The 21,629-nt window shown below is 34.2% G+C and overlaps 1 protein-coding gene across 6 annotated transcripts; it reads left to right on the top strand.

Moving 5' to 3' along the window:
- The first annotated feature begins 8 nt into the window (after window positions 1–8).
- LOC128232906 (EF-hand calcium-binding domain-containing protein 5-like) lies at window positions 9–21,059 on the top strand. 6 transcript variants are annotated; one of them, XM_052946704.1, is made up of 23 exons: window positions 9–37; window positions 929–1,520; window positions 1,915–2,071; window positions 2,861–2,998; window positions 3,749–3,904; window positions 4,794–4,893; window positions 5,325–5,411; window positions 5,640–5,777; window positions 6,165–6,611; window positions 7,185–7,289; window positions 7,704–7,897; window positions 8,763–8,919; window positions 9,605–9,756; window positions 13,564–13,584; window positions 14,481–14,507; window positions 15,114–15,242; window positions 15,862–16,034; window positions 16,323–16,416; window positions 16,597–16,731; window positions 17,285–17,538; window positions 17,974–18,224; window positions 19,026–19,252; window positions 19,990–21,059. In XM_052946704.1, exons 2-23 carry the CDS (start codon window positions 955–957, stop codon window positions 20,299–20,301), a joined length of 4,020 nt encoding a protein of 1,339 aa, XP_052802664.1. In that variant the 5' UTR covers window positions 9–37; window positions 929–954; the 3' UTR covers window positions 20,302–21,059. The 6 variants fall into 6 exon arrangements, with proteins under 6 accessions (XP_052802664.1, XP_052802665.1, XP_052802666.1 ...); XM_052946705.1 differs by lacking the exon at window positions 13,564–13,584; XM_052946706.1 differs by lacking the exon at window positions 14,481–14,507.
- The last annotated feature ends 570 nt before the right edge of the window (window positions 21,060–21,629 follow it).

The raw sequence follows: 21,629 nt of genomic DNA, 5'->3' as shown, positions 1-21,629 counted from the left end.
ACCAATGGCGGACCTGGAAACAACAGAATAATTCGCTGTAGTTTAACCATTTTCTTTACAAATATAGACTTTATATCAATTGAAATCACAATAAATGTATCATTTATGTGTATTATTGTTCATTCATGATTAACAAGTTAATGTCAATGATGCTTCGCTAGGGTCTTAGCATGGATATTGATTTGCAATGTAATTTCGCGACGATAAAATAGTCAAAACAAATGTAAAAAATAAGTTCATCTACTTTTTTAAGTGTTTATGGTTACTTAAATGATACTTGTTGATTTTTATTACACTTTCAACTTAATAAAGTGAAGATTTATTATGAAAATAATTTGGGATGAGGAGGCGAAAATATGTTGTTCACAAGATTTACAAGATGAAGAACAGGATTGGATAAGTGTTGTCCTATAGACATTTGGTTTCGTAGGCTCCTTTAAATGGGTTTCCCTGTTTCATTCTTAGTCTAATTTAATAGTTTGAATTCAATTGCTTTAGTTTTTACTATATCTTTTATCAATGCTGAAATTGTTCACGATATACAACAGCTTCTAGTCGGTCAATAGCTATTCATAGCTAATGTTTTCTCTGTTATGTCATACCAACTGAAAATAAAATTTGATTTGATTTGATTTCTAGTAGCCTCACAAAATCTTTCATTTATAACGTCTGCCTTTTTTTATCAAGATCCATGCACTGTCTTTAACTATCTTTTTTTTTACCTTTTTGGGGTCATACATACAAAGGTTGTAAACATCAACAACGATGAAGATGAAATTAACATGCACAATGCACAGCAAATCCACACAATTCATAAACTAACTGGGGTTTTGTCTTTCACCTTATTTTTATATTGTTATGGAAATATGTGTTTGAATCAATCAATTTTATTCAATGATATTTAAATGTATCTTGACATTTTTTTCAGCTATCTGTTATACGACTCACCTAGCAATGACTGACGTCCAAAAGCCTGGCACCCCAAAGCGGGTGACCATGGCAGGTGAACAGAGAGCCTCATCTGGAAGTTCCAGAGGGAGTGGCAAGCGATCAGGCTCTCCTGAAAAAAGGGTCCCAAGTGCTGTACAAAGATGGAAGCGACAACATGAGCAATCCATGATGGAAAAGCTTGTTGGTTTAAGAAATGAGAAGAAGGAACTAACTAAAATTTCACGAGAGCAAGCAAGAAATGTTGCAAGAAAAATCCCTACTGAATTACTTGGCAGAGACTGGTTGAATATGATTGAAGCTACTCTTGAGACAAGAGCATATTTAGTTGAGAAACTAATGCCTACTCTGATTCTAGGAGTAGAAAAGTTACTAAATGAAGCAGATAAGAGGGGATTAGCAGGAAAAGATGCAAGAGACCCTAACTTTAATCCAATTAATTTCTTGGCACAGCATTTAATGAGGAATAATCCAAGGTATAGCAATTTCTCAGAGGCATCACCATATGTGAGGACACTGAGAGAAATAACTGAAGAATTGAAGAGGGAGTTATTCAATATTGAAGACAACAGGTATGATCGATCAGTTTTTTCAGGGTCATTATTAGTAAAGTACTGCTTCATATTATGATATGTATGGGAAGTTAAAAAACAAACATGTTTGGAAATATTGCTTATGGATTGATAATCATATACCCTTTTCAGACAGTATCGAGTCATTGTTATTCATCATCTAAGGCACATTATTATTATTCATTTAAAGCCTACATACATTTTGCTACAATTATCATATTTACATGTAACTAATCCAAGCTTACTTCATGTATATATATGTATCTATATGTAACTGGGTACACAATTTTTGTAAATCATGAAAAAGATAATTCACAGCGGACATCTTTATGAATTTGGTATACAGTTCATTGGTGCACATTCTAGTATAGCAAAATAATTTTAATTTTTTAAGACTGGCTCGCATTAAGTCTGAGGCTCGTCGTCGTCGTGAAGAAAGAGAGAAGAATGAAGCAATGAAGCTTGCAGAGCGTGTGACAAGGATGAAAATGCTCATGGACCAGTTCAAGGAATGGAGTGCCGTACCTGATGGAACAGTTGAACTCCAACTGGTATTGCTTTCTAATTGAATTTTGATTCAGAGCTCCAGATAGGGTTTAGTAATTTCACCTGTGGATTTGTTTTCAAAAGCATACTATGCCCTTAGTAATCATTTATATGCAAAGATTAATTACCAATAAAAAACAATTCAATGAGTATCCTAAGAAAAAAAGTCTTGTTTATAAGGTACCTTTTTTAACAGAGTGCTAAACCAGTTGCTAAGATATGACAATCTCCTACTCAGTGATCTCCCCTGCTCCACTCTTCAAAATTTAATCAATTAATACCTTACTTGACTTTCTTCAGTGGCTTAAAAAATATGCCGATTTGCAAGCCATTGACTAGATAACTGCAAAGAGAACTGTAAAAGTAAAGGCTTAATTGAATTCAGTCAAGTCATTAAAACAAGTCACACCCTATCTGGTGCTCTGTGATTATCATTTTCTTTCAACAAACTGTCATCAAAATAAATAATTTGATAAAAAAATGCTTCCTCACATCATTTAATATTTTGGCTACTTTTTTTAACAAGCCCATTTATGTTGTATTAATCATGCCTAGCTTACAGGCTTGTTCTAGTTAAGATCTAAGAACAAGTAAAAGATTTATTGTTATTTATCTTTTTATTTTCTATTATAAATACTGCTTATGCTGTGTTGAATCAACAATTTACTTTGTTGTCATATAACTTAAGCCACCAGTGTTTTGGTTTTAGCAACCCTTAGAGAATAATACATGTTTCGGACTTAAAAGTGGGACATTTTACATTCATTTTAAATGAGTTCCCAAATTTATTTTAGCTGCAAAATGCTCTACGGTCGTTTGTGGAGCTATCAGAGAAGTTTCCAGAGCATCTTCAAGCTGCGGCGAAGTTAAGTCAGCCTCTGGAATCGACTGACGAATCTGGCAAGTCTCTCACTGTGAAGGAGTTTGCAAAGGTATGTTAAATCTGAAGTTAAGTGCTGATCTAAGTTCAGTTAAGTTGAGACTAAGCTGAGCTGCAGTCTTTGTTATCAACAGGTGTATCTGGCAGGGCACACACTGTGTGGTTGCTGAGGTATGTTTTGTTTTATATATTAATTGTGTGTATTTTTCAGTATTATTTTCATCACTGGCATGTTTATCTATTATCATATTTCATAATTTACCTGCATTGAAAGCTCTCAAGGGCTGCAACAATGCTATAAATCATCTGAAAATTTTGGAAAATTTCTTACTCTTGTGACCGTTTTTGTGAATATTGTTAATCGTATTATGAAAAACTAAATATAATGTCCCATGGCATGGTTGAAGCCTGTGTCCATTGCCTTATAAGGCGCTTGTTTTAAGGTTCTACAAATAGTAATCTGACAATACTTTTTGTCATATTTTTGGAAGAATATCTGCATACTATCTAGCAGAAAATTACGTAATGAGATTCCCTCTGCCCCTCCAGTTTATGGTACAGGTTACAAGCTGGCAAAAGCATTGTTTGAACACTAGATGATGCGCATGGCCAAGTGTTTCATGTTTCATGAAGGCTCCATTTTGTATTTTCAGAATCTTTCCCTTTTCAGTTTATGATCCAGTATACAGACAAGTTAATGGAGGCCTTGTTTGGACACTTTATGATCTACATGGCCAAAGTGTGCTATCATACTCTGCCTCAGTATTCTATTTTGTATTTTTTAATATCCTTTCCATTCTAGTATGTGATCCAGTACACAGACGAGCTATCGGAGACCCTGTTTGAACGTTTTATGATGCACATGGCCAAATGTGCCGCTGCAAACCGCTCCCTGACTATGCGTGAGGCCCGACGTATTCACCTCACGAACCTCTTCCTGTCATGTGATCACAGCGGGGTTAGTTATTGGTTCAATGTTGTGTCATTATTACTGTAGGATGCTTTATTTATGTGAGGGTTATATTTTTGTGAATAACAGTAGCCATGATGTCATTGCATTATGAATTAAAAGCTGTAACTAATTATTATATAAAATAGGTCAAACCATTTAATGCTGTTCATAAATTATACTCTCAGCTCTTTCGGTATGGGGTCCCAACCCTTCCAAAGGAGAATTTTAAAACAAAAGGGAAAAACACAAACTGTTTTTATTCATAAATAAAATTCAGTGTATTTAGTTCATTGTTGTGTCATTTATTCAATTACAATAACATTTGCGCTAACTGAATTCTAGTAACAGCATATTGCCTGCGAAGAATTCAATTTATCTTGGCTATTTTTTCCGATTTTTAAAAAAAATAGAATCTTTTTGGTATAAAATTAGGGAGAAAAAATGTGTTTAGTGTGGGGATGGTGGGGCCGAATGTTAGTCCCAAAATGATTAGAAAGACAATGCTGTTATAATTATGATGGTGTTGTAAACCTCGCCAATTGTTTAAAACACTATATTATGTAAGAATTGCATTGCAAATCCAATGCAATTAAAATCGTTTTTGGGTTTTGTGAAAATATTAAAGCATACTATTGTAACATATACTATAACAACATATTTTGGAATTCGTAAAGAGTCCAAATTTGAAATAATACTCATTGTATTCTTTGCCAATAATTCTGTGGTTGATTAAAATGAGTTACTTCCCTCTATATGAAAATCATGTTTTAGAATTTAAGGAATGAAGTGTAAAAGTAGTTTATCTTAAGTTTAAAAAACCTTAGAGATTGTTTTATAATGATGTTGCTTGATCTACATATGTTCCTCTTTCAATTTGCACCCATGTTTATTTCAGATTGGTTTATTGGATCGCCATCGTATTCTGAGTCTGTTTGAAAATTACTGGGACAGCGCTAAAGATGAAATAAAAGGCAACCTTTGCAATCCCAGAAAATGTAGGTTTTATTTATTTTAACAACTTTGTTTAAGATTTTTCTTTTTTTATCCTTTAAATGTTTCTTCCGATATTTGACTGTTAATTTTTTATATGACGTTTGTTTGACATTTGGCCGATTGTTCAGAGTTCAGACCTTTGTTAAAGTTAACAACATGATGAATGACATGGTTGTTTACTTATAAACATGAAATATTTGAAGATGTGCTTACATTTTTAAATATAAACAAGTACAGCTGAAACAGTTGTTTCAAATTTTGTTAGAAATACCGCAGATCATGAAACTTCTATAGCCAGTAACGATTTGAAATTTAAGAACAATGATTTTGAAGTGGTTTTTTTGCATTGATATATATTCAAATACTACCTGCCTTATTTAAATATTGTGACGAAGTACCTATGTGTTACATAGAGGAGATGTTTGGTTTTTAGGGCCAGTTGTTGAGGTAGATGAGGCTGATGATTCCATCAGCGATGAGGATGAGGAGCAAACCCCAACGTCAGGGGGAGGTAAAACTGGTACGTACAGCATACCAGCTAATAATTATACCAATTTTGCCAGTGTTTGCCGCAGTTCCGCATATGGAGAGGGTCAAAATTATTGTTTCAATTAACCTCTTGGCCAAATCCTTTTGAATGTCTGTATATTGCTTATGCATTGAAACATTTCTAGTTCTATAAGATAGATAAAAACATGTGGTATGGTATAGAGCTATGATGATATGGATTTGTTATATAACTGTAAAGGTAAACCTGCCAGCCCAGTGGGAGGTAAACCAGCCAGCCCACCTCCAAACAATCAGGAGAAGGCACAGGAGCAGACACAAGTTACTGTTGAGCAGAAACAGGAACCAGCTAGTGGTGCGCAGGAGGAAAAGAAAGAAGGTATTGTAGTAATTGAGGACAAAGATGAAGATTGGCATACATATATATCCATGAATAAAACTATTGTATATTTTTATGTCCCTGAAAGTGGGCATACTATTTAATATAGTTGGTTGTAAATGTTGAAAGTCAGCTTATATTTGTTTAAGGTATTACCAGGGTATTTCTGTTAAGTTTGTTAATTTTCTTATATATCAAAGTCTTAACTGAATAAAACAAATTATTTTCTTTTATGAAAATCAAGATATTGGCAACTAAATTGTTGAATGTTAAATCCATGTAAACTTAACGTTTAGTTATTCACCAAATCACGTGAAATCTATCATGCTTAAATCACAAAACTAGCAAATGTTTTCCTTATTTCCAATTTACATGTTGTTCATATAGAGCCTGCAAAGACTGAAACAGCTGAACCTGAAAAACCAACAGAACAGGGGAAAGAGGCAGAAGAAAAGAAAGAAGAAAAGGTTGAAGATAAATCAGAAGAACAGAAGGAAGAAAGCAAACCTGAAGAACCAAAAGCAGAACAAACGGAACAAAAAGAAGCAACTGATGTTAAACCAGAAGAAGCAAAGACTGAAGAAGCTAAACCAGAAACTGAAGAAGTCAAGAAAGAAACAGAACAAGCAAAGGCAGAGACTGCAACTGAAACAGGAACAGGAACTGGTACAGTTGAAAAAACTGAGACTGCAGTTGGTGGGACAGGTACGGAAACTGATGAGCAGGTTCCACAGACAGCTGAAACTGGTACAAGCAGAGAACAGACACAGGCTAAGGCTGATGAACAGACTGAAGAGGGTGCTGATAAAGAGAAGGAAGGAGAGATTGAAGCAGGTTGGTGTGATGAATTGAACATTTTTGTCAGAGATTATGGAAATTGTAACCAAAAATCTGACTTGTTTATACTCGCTTCTGGAGTGTGGAAGAAACACTTGATCGTAAAAGTATCTAAGAGAGAGTAAAGTTTTCTTCCGGCATTTTTTTTGTGCAATTTGTTAAACTTGCTGTTAAACTTACCATATTGTCATGGTTTCTATTCAAGTGAAACAGTGTGCATTATAGACTGATACTTGCTAGTAAACAAACTTTTGTAAAGATATTGTTAATCCTTTATTGTATGTAGCACATATGGTCTGTTGTTGTTTTTGACATCGTTTTTCAAAATGTCAAAATCTTTATCCTTGGCCATAATTAAAAAATTATTCAAAATATTCAAATGAAATATGGATCACATGTTGCCGGAGGTACTACACACATGTTTATCAAGGCCCACAACTCTGGCTTAAATGTTTATTAAATTATGTCCCTTGGTTAAGCATTGGTGTTCGTTCTGCAGTGCTTTTACATAATTTTCTTGAATAAATACCATGTTAATCCCTAATTACAAAGGACTCAACCTGATTACAGATGTGGCATTGACAGTAGACATGATGAAACCTAAGACGCCAGCTACTGCTGGCCAGCAGACAGTCCAATTTGCTGATGGTACACAATTTGAGAGGGATAATACTGGTATGTGAAAGTAGGGGTCAATGGGTTGAGAAGGGATAGGGGGGTTAAGATTTGGCACTGATGGAAGTGATGATAAAACCAAGACACCCCTAAATGCCAGCAAACAGTTGTTCAAATTTGCAGAGAGCACTTATTTTGATAGGGATAAGACTGGTATGTGACTAGGGGTGGGGAGAGGATGTTAGGGGGGATTCAAATGTGGTACTGATGGTTGTTCTGATGAACAAACCGAAAATGCCCAACTCCGCTGGTGACTAGGAAAACTAGGGGTGGGATGAATAAGATATATTACAAATATATCACCATTTTTCTAGGTTTTCCAATTAAAACAAAAGGCCTTGTACATAATGAATATTACCTTCAAAAAATATATACATAAAACAATTATCTGTATATACAAACTTTCACTTCAAGCCATGACCAATGTGAGCCTAGCCACGGGACAATCAACATTTGACGAGAATTCCCTAAATGTGTCGCAGTTCGTCCAGGTGACCGAGACATTCCTCGGTAACGAGCCGACCTTTGGAAGTTTTGATCGCCTCATGAAGTACATCAAGTCGGAGTATCAGGAGACAGAGGATGAAAAGATGGAGAGACTGATGAGGGTATGGATAGACGTAACTAACAATTTAGGCTATCCAATTATTGCAATGGCTAGCGCACTCGATTCTCAACAAGGCATCGCGGGTTTGATTCCTTTGCCTTGGCATATCTATGGAATGAAAAACCAGTAAATACCAAAATCGTATTTTTAAGTAGAAACAAAAAACTAAAAAGTTAAAATACCGAACCTGCACTTTTTGCACAATTTTTCCATCAATTTTATACGAAATTGAAACTGTCTTCACACTTATCCTACGAATACAGGTATTTCATTCATGAAAAGAAGTGTGAAAATTAGCATATTCCAGAAAGTTTGTGTGCCAAAATGCATATACTGATTTTTAATTTGGTGCTATCAATATGTGTGTTTGGCTTGTGGAAACCAAGCTGGACGACAAAGAAGAAGGTTTTCTGTGGGTATTCAGGGTTTTTTTTTTCTGGGTCATTGTCATTAATGTCAAAAATGCCAAATTATTAGACATGTGGGACAACAACTCCAGCTTATGCAGACATTTCTAATGATACATTATTTTATTTTAAGGCTTGTAAAGATGGGATGTCATTTTAACGTATGAGGCTACTAGACAAGCTATTCAACAAGTGAGATAACGATGGCTCTGGATTATTATCAAAAGTTTATTTTTCCTATTTTTAGGTTTGAAAAGAGGTCATGTGATCCCATTTCAAGATGTTACCAGATTAGTTATTTCACAAATGCAACATTGACAGATTTGGATTAATCTAAATATTCTAACTTTATTTAAGGCTCATAAAAAGGTGATGCCATCAGGTCTTTAGGTGCTACTGGAGAACAGTTGCTCCAGTTTTTGCATAAATTTGTAATGATACATGTTTATCTCTTCTCAGGCCCGCAAAGAAGCGATGTCATCCCGTCGTAAGATGTTACTGGACCAACTCTTCGACAAGTGGGATAACGACGGCTCTGGTTTCCTAGACCAGGAGGAGGTGGAGAATGTTATGACGAAATACAAGGACGGACAGGAGTCTGATTCCATTGAGAAGGGTAATTTGCTGTTTTTGGTATTGAAAACAAGGTTTTTATTACAACGAATGCACAATTTTTTTTCATCTCAGTTTTGTCTCAGAATTAGTTTTATTTTAACATATTTATTTTACAACGATTGTGTACAAGTTATTTCAACATTATATTAATCACTCTCGTTGGCACGATTTTACTCAAGAGTGTGGTCTTGTGTTGTGGGAGAACCCAGGGAAAACCCACTTGTCTGGCTTGGTGACCACAAACCAAACTCAATTGCGCCCAAGGCGGGAATCGAACCCGGGTCGCCTAGGTGAAAAGCGAGTGCGCTAACCACTGCGCTTACCAGACAACCAGAATTTGTAATTGTTTTCAACAAGAAAGAATATTATTAAGACTGTTTGATATTGTAACAGCAAGAATTTGGTTCAGTAGAGTGCAGAAATATATATGAATTCCTTTGTTATCTGATCAGAATCAGGTCTGTTTTTAATTTGCATGAACAGAATATGTATGAGATCATGTCATGGTCAAAAAGTAGATCATTATGAAAGATCATAGAGGAATAAGAATTGGCACAAGAAAATCATTACCATCACCACTTAGAAGCAGAGCTTTAACCAATTCTGGCAATCTGTTACCTTGATAAAAAAATAAAACCTATTTTTTTAAATACCCTATATGATAAAGATATCCTTTCTTCCACCAGCTAAGACTGAGATGAAAAAGAAAACAAAGCAGCCACAAGATAACCGGTTGAGCCGACGTGAGTTCCGTACCTTTGTTACCATGGTAGCTGATCAGATGCCGGGGGCCGATGCCTTTGAGTACTTCGTTGAGTTCCTCAACCTTAGTGTGGAGGTAGGATATTGGTTTGTTGAATTTAAGACACGCACACATGATAACGTTCACTTTGTTACCCTGTTATGGAGCACAATTGATAAAATATTAAAGCAAGATTCTAAGAAAAAAGGTTTAGGTTTGGTATCATGGTTGTCTGTCGCAACGTCATCTTACAAAGTGTGTAATGTTTTCATATATTGCGCAGGGCCTTTTTACCAGTTATGGGAAGTCACCCTAGCCCTTTTTGTGGGGGAAAAAGCACATTATTTTACAGTTTTGGGGAAGAATTCTCAGAATACCTTTTCAAACAATTTGGACAATTTAGTTTTACAAAATTAATGGAGTAAAAAATCTGTAAGGCCTAATGCAGTAAATATATCACTTCGAAAAATTCATTTAATGAATCATTATATATAATATCAATAAATAAATAGTATACATATATATATATATGTTTTGTGTTTTTTTGGAAATTAGGAATTTCAGAGGCTATTTTTGGGGGAAAAAACCGGGTCTGGCCCTTGGGGAAGTAGCTGGGTATCGGCTGGGGTAAAGAAGGGTAAAATGGCCCAATAGCTTAAAAGATATTAACTTGACATTTTTTTACCCTTGTTCACTATGACCAAATAAATACACATGTACAGCATTATTTTAGTGGTCCCTTTTTCTTGCTAAAGTTTTGTAGGGTAATTATATGTATCTTGTTTGAAAATTGGATCAGCGTTGGCATAATAGCTTGAAGTGCCCCGTTTGATTTATACTTATAATACTTTTATTAAATAATAGAATCAAATCAGAAAACAGATAATGCAAAAGATTGTAGTTATTTAGAGCACTTTGAAAATTAATGTACACTATAAAAAGAAAATAAGAGAAACTTTGTTACAGCTTATTGTAAATAACTTTATTTCATTCAATTTTAGGACTTTTATCAGAAAGAGGAGGTTAGATACTTAAAAATATAAAAAATAAATATTACAAACTATCCCTTATGTTCATAGATGAATGTCACTGTGTGTTGTTGATTCTTATATCACACTTTTAGTTGTTTTAAAAACTTTTAGTATAATACACTTCATATAACTTAAGATCTTTTTGTTTTGATTGAACCTTTTGGCTATTTTAGATTGTATCAAAATTAAAGCCGTGGAAATTACGGTGATGAAATTGGTATAACATTATCGCCATCACAAGGGTTTGGACTACACATATAATCAGTTTTAGCTGGTCTGATTTTAATGTATAAAATGTTGTGGTATTTGGAACGTCTTGCTCTCATTGTCGTTGGTGTTATGGTACAAAATATTTTATCTTGGCTATAACTCAAAAAGCTTTTAAGAGATTCAAATGAAACTTGGTACACATGTACAAGGAGACACAACACAATATTTAAACTTGGCCATAACTCAAAAAGCTTTTAAGAGATTTTATACATTGATTACCATATAAGATCATTTAATTGATTTATGATGATTTCGTTGCCACTTAGCCTTGAATGTAAAGTAAAGTGTGTAAGCTTCACTAAGTTTTTTTAAGTCATTTAACAGGGTGAGGAGTCACATGACTTCAAATGGGTTCTCACATGAGTCACAATGGGTCACAACCGATGTAAACAAACAAGTAAGTGACGTTAATTTCTAAATAACTTTTTTTACAGAAAAGATCTAATCCTATAAAAGACTATGCTATTTTCTGCTTTAAATGAAACTTGGTACACATGTAGCCAGAGACAAAACACCCATTTTAGCAAGGCCAGTAACTCTAGGTTTATTGCTTTAGTAATTATTAAAAACTAATGCGATCCTTGGCCAAAATTTCAGCGTTGCATCGTTCTACTAAATTTCGTCAAGTTGAAATGTTGGCCAAGGATTGCATCATTAAAATACAAGCAAATCTAGAATATTTCACACATGTAGAAGCAAAAAATAGCATTTTTTATAGGCTAAAAAATGTTTTCATATCTGTTCTGTCAAAAAAGTTATTTAGAAATTGATTTCACTTGATTGTTTGTTTACATTAGTTGTGACCTGTGGTGACCAACGTGAGAACCTCTTTAAAAATATGCGGTTCCTCACCCTGTTAAACACATTATCAAGTTCATTGATTTATACACTATTATCATTGATAGTTGTGTATTAATTTCACATTAATATAGTTTAAAAAATTTGGAAAGTCAGACTGCTACAATTGACATTATGTCATACAAATTTTATCACCATATTTTCCTTGGCTTTGATTTTGTAATGATAATGACATTTGCAGTGCTGTTTACACAAAAGTTTTCTTAGAACTTCTGTTCTAAATATGTGTTTAAAAATAGTTGACAAATAGAAAATTTGATATTGAAGAAAGGATTTGATTGATCAAGTATTTATACAGTCATTATGCTTAAAAGTACAAACTGGGTGTCAATCTTTTGATGTGAAAAAAATGTGTTATCATATTTAAAGATTTTGAAAAATGCCCCGGAGTTGGAATTGTACTGTAAACTTTAGGGAAGAGGAGAAGGTGAATGAACTCCTCTTAAAGGGACTCCCTCATGTTTTGGCACCAATTTTTTCCCCCAGTTGTGCATCTGAAAACAATTATAAGTTTTCAACTCTTTGTTATGAAAATTGCAGAAAAAAATACACTTTAGGTATGAAAATTTATTCTTGAATTTGTGTGGAGCAAACCCACACCATTACAGATCAAGGAAAAAAATGAAAAACTGACAACAAAACCACACACCCACAAGGACTCGTACACAAACACAGTGATAACTTTAAGCCTTTTGTTGAACCCCGTTACTAATGCTTTTCAAAATTATGGACTTCAAAGACAATATTTGAGCATATATCAAGCATTGTTGAAGGGTTCTAGCTGTCAGTATCTTAGTTTTAACACTCTAATGATTAAATGATTTGCCTAATTTTATTTTTGTCATACAAAAAAAGAGTGTTTTATAAAAACATGAGTGAGTCCCTTTAAAATGTGATAAAGAAGTTGTCAGTTTCAGCTTGTCTGTTTTTCATATAAAAAAAAGGTGTGGTATTTGGAAAGAATTGGTGTTGTTGTACAAAATATCTGACCTTGGTCATAAATAAAAAAAATAAATGAAACTTGGTACACATGTAGCTAGATACAATACACACATGTTTAGCAAGGCCAGTAACTCTGGCATTTATTATTTAATAATTTTTGAGTTATTCCCTTTGATTGACTGAAAAAAACAAAACAGTCCAGCCTCTTTTTCGCTATGCTCTTTAACAGATATACATGTACAATATCAATTATTTTGTACATTATTTGCATTTCAATGTATTCAAGGATATATTTGAAGAACGGAAGGTATATTATATCAATATTTGGACAAACATAGCAAATTGATTATTCTATTTCTTGGTGATTTTTGCTGTGGAAATGATTTGTATACAGTGATATATATTTCTCGCTTTTTTATTCATTAGTAGGACATTATTTATATTTTCACAGGTGGATGGAGATGGGGTAGACAAAATATTATTTAAAGATCCAAATTTAGCTGATTTTCAAATAATATTGATTTTTTAACATACTGAAAAAAAAACGATCATTAATATTAGCATATTAAACTTTGTTATGATCTTAGCTTACGCTTGCCAATTTTAGATATTAAATGCATGAATGAAAAATCAATAAATTTGTGTACCAAAATTAATAATAATTAAAAAAAGAAATTAAAACGATTAACAATTACTACTGTATTATCTTAATACCTGAGCAACGTTCATTCGTTCTTGTATGATATGATAAGAAATTTTCCAAAACAATGAATTAAATGTGATTTCTACGACACAATTCTAGCAAGCCTCCGACGTAGCGAGTGTAAGTTGTGTGTACATGTCTAGGATTTAACGTCAGCTATCTAAAAATGTATCTATGTTTGTTTCAGTTGTTATAAATATTTTTGGCCAACGTTGTGTCAAACTGTTTTATGTAGACTGTGAATTTTTGCGGAGTTTGAAGTATGTTTGTATGTCTTTTTGTTATAATAGGTAAATAGCGGTGTCTGAAATGTTTGATGTAGGCAATGACGTTTGGTAGCAGCTGGGTTTTTTATACATTTTATTTGTTAATTTGCATTTGGGTTTTGCTAAGTTGAGCTTAATGCTTTGCATTACATTTTCAAAAAAAGTCATACTTAAAGGGGCTAGACACCAGGTGGCCCCAAAATCGGCAAATACATTATTTCCACAAGACAAGCATAAAGTTGTCAATACGAGCAAGTATGAGGCCAATAATACATCAATTTACATTATTAAAGCAATATTTTGTCGCTGTCTCAGCTCAGTTAACCGGTTTAAGATTAGCGCATAATGGTTTCCCAGTTTAAAGTGTGTGTATATATTTAGCATGTGAAAGTCACGCTATTAATACAGATACATATACTGACGCTATTTTTAAATTGACTGGGATTTATGTGGTAGACAACCCAAGTAAATTTTGAATTGGATAAATACGCTAAAAATGTGAAAGATATATGTGTCATAAGCAATGTGATATATCAGTAAGTAAGGTTCAATGAATTGTACACAACAATATCAATTACCGGGTATATGTAAGTTTTTGACGATTTTTTTTTTTTTCAATTGTATCATCTGGTGTTCAGCCCCTTTAATATCAATATTAAGGCAGTCAGTTCTGCACATTGATTGATTTGGATAATTACAGTCAGTAAAAGGTATATTTCAACATTACCTCTATGACTTTTTTGTTTTCAGCTCATGATAGATAATTTTTATCTTCGAGTGAGCTTGCTCTTATGTATTTGTTAGAACTGTGGTGTCATTTTTGCGTTTTCGTGTTCTTGATGATTGGTGTGTATTTTTTCGAAATTAGATACATTATTTGTTGATAGTAGTCGTGTTTATAGTTTTTGATAAATGCATGGCAGTGATAAGATTGCAATTTTGATGTTTTTGAAGTATTCTTAAAATTTCAATGAAGTGAATTGACTGTAGATAACATATACCATAACTGTGCTAAAAATATGTGTCTCATCCGTTCATATGGTGTAATGATTATTTTACAATGCATGACTTTGTACTGAGATTATTTTACAGCATGGTTTGCGTTACACTTACATGTTGATAATGTATACAGAGATGTGCATTATTTAGATTAAACCCATACATTTCTATAGTTTTATCCATAGTGTGGCTAATTTTAAGGGAAAAAAACCCATTTGTTTTCTTACAAGTCTAAAATCAAAGTAGTCATGTACAGTCGAAAATTTATAAGAAAATGATGTATTCCTAAAAAAAAAATTCATATAAATGTATGCAAGTAAACGTATGCCATATATAAATAACTAAATGACCATTCTAAACACATCTTCTACCACCATTTTCCAGCGTACATATGCTGAGCGTATTCGAGGAGAGGCGCGTAAGAAATGGCTTCAACACATCATTACAGCTGCTGATACTGGCGGAGCCTCCATTGATCCCGTGTACAAGGCCGTGTTCCAGGCTCTATTTAAGGTAATGAATTTTATTGAGGCAAACATGGATGGGAGTTGAGTTAACCCATTAACATTAATACGGCTGTATTTTGGTCTCTTATTATATTATATTAGGTAAAGAATTTTTCCAGGGCATTTGTATTTTAAGAAATTGGACTCAAGCATAATTTTTGCAAGCTTTAATACAGCTCAGCTTCACAAAGTTTTCATGAGTTAATGCAGAATGCTAGCCAGGCTGTTTTGATTCTGCCTACCTTATTCAGTTTGCACGATAAGGCTCTGGCCTCATTGATATCAGTTATGCATGCGTGCAGTATTTATATATTAAACAGTAAACCATCCTAATGGCAGGTCTTGACTATTAACAATCCCTTTTGGGATCTGTCTGCGTACATTATACAGTCAAAACCTGTTGGCTTGATATCCGAGGGTCGGCTGAAACACTTCAAGCTGCTCGAGTATCGAGTCGAGCAATAAAGCTTACATGGAGAAAAAATAATTGGGTCTTTTACATCAAGTACAAGCCAACGAGAAAAATTGAACCAAGCGAAATCGAGCCAACAGGTTTTGCCTGTACATGTAAACAAGAACACTTACTGTAAAGATAAACAAATAACCACAAATGATTTTGTTCCTAGGATGCGGAGGCTCATGGGGGAGGCAAGAACATCTCCGCAAACATCGCCATGTTGGAGCGTAACAACGTGGCTAGGGATCGAGGTGACGTGATGTTACGCTATGTCGCAGCCACCACTGAGGATGCAGATTTTCTCCTCGGCAAGATTCTCTACAAGGACATGAAGGGGATCAGGTATGTTAATTTGTAAATTGGTTATGCCTGACATTACAGTTAACCATTTTATGGATTTTCGACAAAATGCCTTTTTTCATGAGGCATGTCAATTCAGGATATATTTTCAGTGCAGTGGCCTTTTTAAAACTAATGATAAATCATTGGACATATGTCGTGTGAGTTTTAGGATATTACTATTAAGCAGTAATTTAAAAGCTGTATTTTAATATAACAGTATGGTATGGTCACAGTATGGAGTGATGTATTCAGTGGTGTTGTTTTTTCACACCATCATGGCTTTTCCAGTTTTTCGGCTGTGGAGAGTGGCAAACCGATCCATGTTCCACGGGTGGCGAACCATGGCAACATCATGTTCTGGAACCCTTACAGGAAACCTGATGTGAGTGGTTGACATTTTGTCTTTGAGAGTTTGAACATAGTTGACACTATTATCATGATATTTTATAAAAAAATAGTGAAAATCTATACAAGTTTAATAAAATAAAGCTGTGGTGACAGATCATTGTTTTATTTCAAACTATGATGAATGCATTAAATATGTCTTTATAATTTTTGATAGGAAAGGGAGGGATCATTCATTGTTATCCCACTGAAGGACAGGAGGAAGCGGGTATTTGGCCTTCTGGGTATGGACACGCTCGCCGACTCCCACACCAAGAGCATCTTTATCACGCATGAGATACAGTTCTTCCAGGTATTTAATTTTATGGTTGAGAGATTAATTAAAGAACAACCCATTTCAAGTTATTCATTAGCCACAAAATTTTAGATCATTATCACAAAAGAAGTCACAGTACTTACATAGCCTTTGACAGAAGGTATTTTCGTTACCATAGTTGTTTGTGGTATGATGTCAAATGATGTTGTCCATATTATACGTAATTAGCACAGAAATTGTTCAAGAGAGCAGATATTGCTCAAGATTGACACCTTTAACCAGACCAAAAGCTCTTTTTTCAATACATTTTTTCTTTGACTAGATAATTTGCAATAAAAAATACCAGACCCACTCAAATTTTCCAAGATTTGGCTGGTTTCATTAAACTCTGAGAGTCTCATGAAACTTACTAATAATTTAACATCAGTTTGGGAAGAAAGCGCTTTCACTCTGGCTAAAATATTAACAAGATTATTCCTCTTAATCGTTTGAGCAAAATGGATAATCTTTTGGATTTGCATGCAAAATTCATCGTAAGTTGCATTTTAATCTGACCGATCACTTATACTTTACCCTTATATTTTTACAGGGTGTGTCAAAATCATTCAGCATAGCGTACCACAGTATTGACCTGCGTAAGAAGCTGCTGAGGATAACGGAGAGCGCCGTTTCCTGGATCCATCGACGTAGCCCGCACGTGAAGGAGATTGTGTGCTACATTGTTGAACCAGACGAGGAAAGTAAGGACTTTGTCCTGAGGAAAATGATGATGACGGACAAGCGGGGTGCTATACAGAACCTCAATCAGCCTCCGAGGCTTATGAGGAAGGATAACCTCTTTAGGTTGGTCAAGTTGTTTAAGGAATCCACTCCACTAACAAGTTTGTTCTCTACTGATAGCTCCATTCAAACCATAATGATGATTTTTTATGCCTGGTGACTCCACCTATTTTTATATCCTTTTAAAGGTTTTTGCTTTCTGAATAACAGTTAAGTAAACTATATGACCAAAGCATAAGGTGGAATACAGCCAAATGTATTTTGCAATATGTTTTGCTTTCATACCTATATAATAAATAACTTTATTGACTGCATTTAGTTGTCAAAAAGATATTTGTTTAAATTTGTTTACAATAACTGCTAATAGAGCAATTTGTAAAAACAAATAACATGTTTATATACCTATTGAACTATTTAATTTCTTTTTAAAGTTGATCCAAAAATAGATTCTATGATTAAAGACAATCTTTTACACTTAAGACAATTGTTATATTTCAGGGACTACCTTTTCAAGGCCGTCGACAACTCTGAAAGTGTGTCAGCCGATGCTTATGGAGAGCACCACCTCGCATTCCCGCTACGTAACGATCAAGGCCGCACACAGGCAATCCTTGATATCAGCATAGGGGAGCTAAAACAACTTCCAAGCCATGAGAATCGTGAGGTCCAGCGTATGTTACGTCTCCTGCAGATGGCACATAAGGAAATTAATAAAGAAATGGCTGGCGAGGACAAGAATGTTGTACTAGGTACGTAATTTGGGGAACTAAGCATTATTAAATACTTGCAGTGTGCTTGACATAGCTATCACAATGGCAGTTCTATGTATGTGTGTACATGCGTGTGTCTGTCTGGACTGAACCTATTGACCATGCTTTAAAGATTATTCAAAACACTTGAAAAAAAGCCATGAAGGTTCACCATGATGAGGTGGCATGTTGCGCACAAATCCCAGGTCTGTACCTCAATGGGCAAGGTCATGCTGTGAGGTAAAAGATTTAAACGATTGAGTCTAGTTGCCTGACTGATATTCTGAAAACTTTTTTCATATCCCAGTTGTACTCAAAACTGTAGACCGTAGAAGCAAAATTTACGCTTTGTATATTAAACTTGAGCGCGTTTAGTAGAAACAATGAATAAAATTAAGAACTAGAAATTACAGTTCAGTTCACCTTTAAGCTACATGCTGTTCACACTTGTTAAGTGAAGCATCCCTATCTTCTGACTGGATGTGCTGGAAAAGGTCTGGGTCAGGTCACTTGAAACCAACTTTGTTTATGGATGGCCTTACCAAAAAAAGATTTGCATACACTTGTTTTAGCTCATCGTGAGCACTTATAACCACCTGATATTTGTCATGTGTCATCAACATTTGCTTTAAACAACAGTCACTTCTTTTTCAAAGCCCTTACGTAATCAACAATTACTGTAAACAACAGTCACTTCTTTTCTCAAAGCCTTTACCTTATCAACAATTACTTTAAACAACAGTCACTTCTTTTCTCAAAGCCCTTGCGTTCTATTACTCATTGAAATATGTTTCTTTACAGAGGCTGAAAACAATGAAGAAACACGCATGGATATTATGTTTGACCGCCTTATGTTGATGGAACTTCGCGAAAATGTGACCAAGGTCGACACAAAGGCGTTTGCCGAGCTGCGTAGCTACAACGACCCACCAAGGATTGTACACGACATTCTGAAGTCGGTTACTGCAATTTTCAGCTTCCAAGAGACAGAGCAGGGAATGTTTGATGACTGGCAACAGATGAAAGGGGTAGGAACTATTCAAGCTTTTATGCACAAGTCAGATTTTAGTTGTGTGCAAAAAAAAAGAGAAAAAAAGCATAATCATTTCATTTTAGTATCATGTCTAAATATATATTAAACTGTTTTAAGTTACTGAAATAGATATTGTCTTATCAATGCTTTTTGTTGCAGCACCAACATTAAGCTTGACAATTTATACCTTGAACATCTTTTATCACATTAAAATATAATTTAAAACATAATCAAGAATTAGGGTTGAGCGAATACCACGTCAATTTCTTTTTGGACATTTTAGTGTTAATTTATATGAAATTTTGTGATATCGATGTAATGTTGTCTTTATAAATCTCTGTTATTGTTGAATAAGAATAATTGTTGTTTTTTGATGGAAGATCGCAATATATTTAACCAAGTGAGTACCAAAAGCTATACTTCATGAGTGGATGTGTTCATTCGATAAAATAGACATATTGCACTTACACTAAAACAAACAAGTTTTCTTTTCTTTTAAAAAGCATTTGAAATTTTAAGTGAATGTAGCGTCATTTCAGAAATGAAGTTGTTAAATTTGTGTCTCAGCCCTCTGGGTGTTGACATTTGATATGGATGTGAAAACAAGCTAAAATTTGGAAACAGTGAAATTTCGTTTTGATATTTTCACTCTTTAAAACAGTGAAATAGTTTTATTTCACTGATATATTAAAAATACAGGAAAGCATGTAATTAATTTCTCGCTTTTTTCAGCAAATCAACAACGACCTTCTACAGAAGATCGTAGCCTATGATCCGACAGCCGGCCAGGACCTTATTCCTCCAGAGAAAATCGAGCGATACTTGAAAAATGTTCCGCACGGGGAGGTAGCGAAACACAGCTCTGTCCCTGCACAGCACATGTACAACTGGGTGTTCGTGTGTCTGTCCCTCATTGAGCACACACTCAAAATGCGAGATAATAACGATGATATTCTCCCGCCCGCCAAGGACAGCGCAGAGAAAGAACGGACTGATGAACAAATTGTCTCTGAACAGACGAATGAGCAAGAAGCTACTAGTTAAGCCTAACACTGTGATTCAAAAAATAAATAATCTATTTTGATATGCCTTAGTTGTCTTTTATGCGTAAAGCTTGTCATTTATAACAAATTACTTTTGTAGAGTTTATGAGCTATTTTGAAAAGTCTATAGTTACAGAATATACAATGAAATAAATACTGTTATTTGAATGTTTAAGATGTGTGTGATCTTCTGTGAATACCTTAGATACGTTTTTATATATAATAGCAATAAGAACAATCATATTTTAAATAACAATAAATCTTAATATAAGTGAGAATATGCCTGTGAAGGTTTTTTTTACCATGTCTGCCTTAAAGAGACTTGTTCATGTTTTTAAGGGTCAGAAATCGAAACAACTAAATTTTAACAAAGGTTTAAAAAATGTTTGCCAACATTAAAACTGTAAACAAGTCCCTTTAAAGGTATTATTTTGACTTGAAAATGTGCAACTTTTTGATATTACAGACTCTGTTTGTTTTTAGGGAAATTCTTTGTATAAATTGTAAAAAATAGCTGAAGTTAGCTGATTTCTATATTTCTATATTTCCACTTAACAATGATAAGCCATAACTCATAAGAGGATGTTTTATGTGAATACAGCGCCTTCTTCAGTGAAAATATGTTTTTCCACTGTTCATGTTTTAATGCATTTTACCTGTGATAATTGTTTCAATAGTGTTGTGAAGTCTGTGATACCTTCATTTTTTACAATACACCAAGCTGGCTGAAATGTTTATTTAAATAAAACTATAAAAAAGTTTTTGTTTTTTTGTGTTTTCCCTGGCTCGATATATTAAAACCACTGAGAGCAGCTACTGATTCCCCAAAAGTGGGACACCATTTATAAATTCATACATACACTGACTGACATTAAAAAATGCAATACATGTACTTCATGATTTAATTTTCATATATGAAACAATGATTTCCCGGTTATTTTTTTTTTAAATCAGAGTTGTATGAAATATGTGGAAATATGATGATGTTCAAACGTTTACATTATTGATTTATTCGGGATTGTTGGGATAAGAGTGAGGTTGTGCACACAAACTGGTTTAAACCCCCAGTAAATTTACATTTTACTGACCGTTCCAAGGTGGTACTTAACAATCCTTGATAAACATACCTAGTTTTTTTATATATAGTATGTATGCACTGTGCTGCTTGTGGAGTTTTGTGCTGTTCTTCCATGTTTCTTGTTTGCGATTTTATGTTCTATGTCTTTGGCGTTTACCCAGTGCCATTAAACCGGGTTTATGTTTAAACGTTTTGCTACTGAGCTTGTTTCTGTAGCTTTTCGCATAAATATTCATCGCAATCCATAAAAC

The sequence above is a fragment of the Mya arenaria genome, chromosome 4, assembly GCF_026914265.1.
Source record: "Mya arenaria isolate MELC-2E11 chromosome 4, ASM2691426v1".
Classification (NCBI taxonomy): Eukaryota; Metazoa; Mollusca; class Bivalvia; order Myida; family Myidae; genus Mya; species Mya arenaria.
Note: the sequence above shows the minus strand (reverse complement) of the source record. Positions and strands in the feature narration are given on the sequence as shown.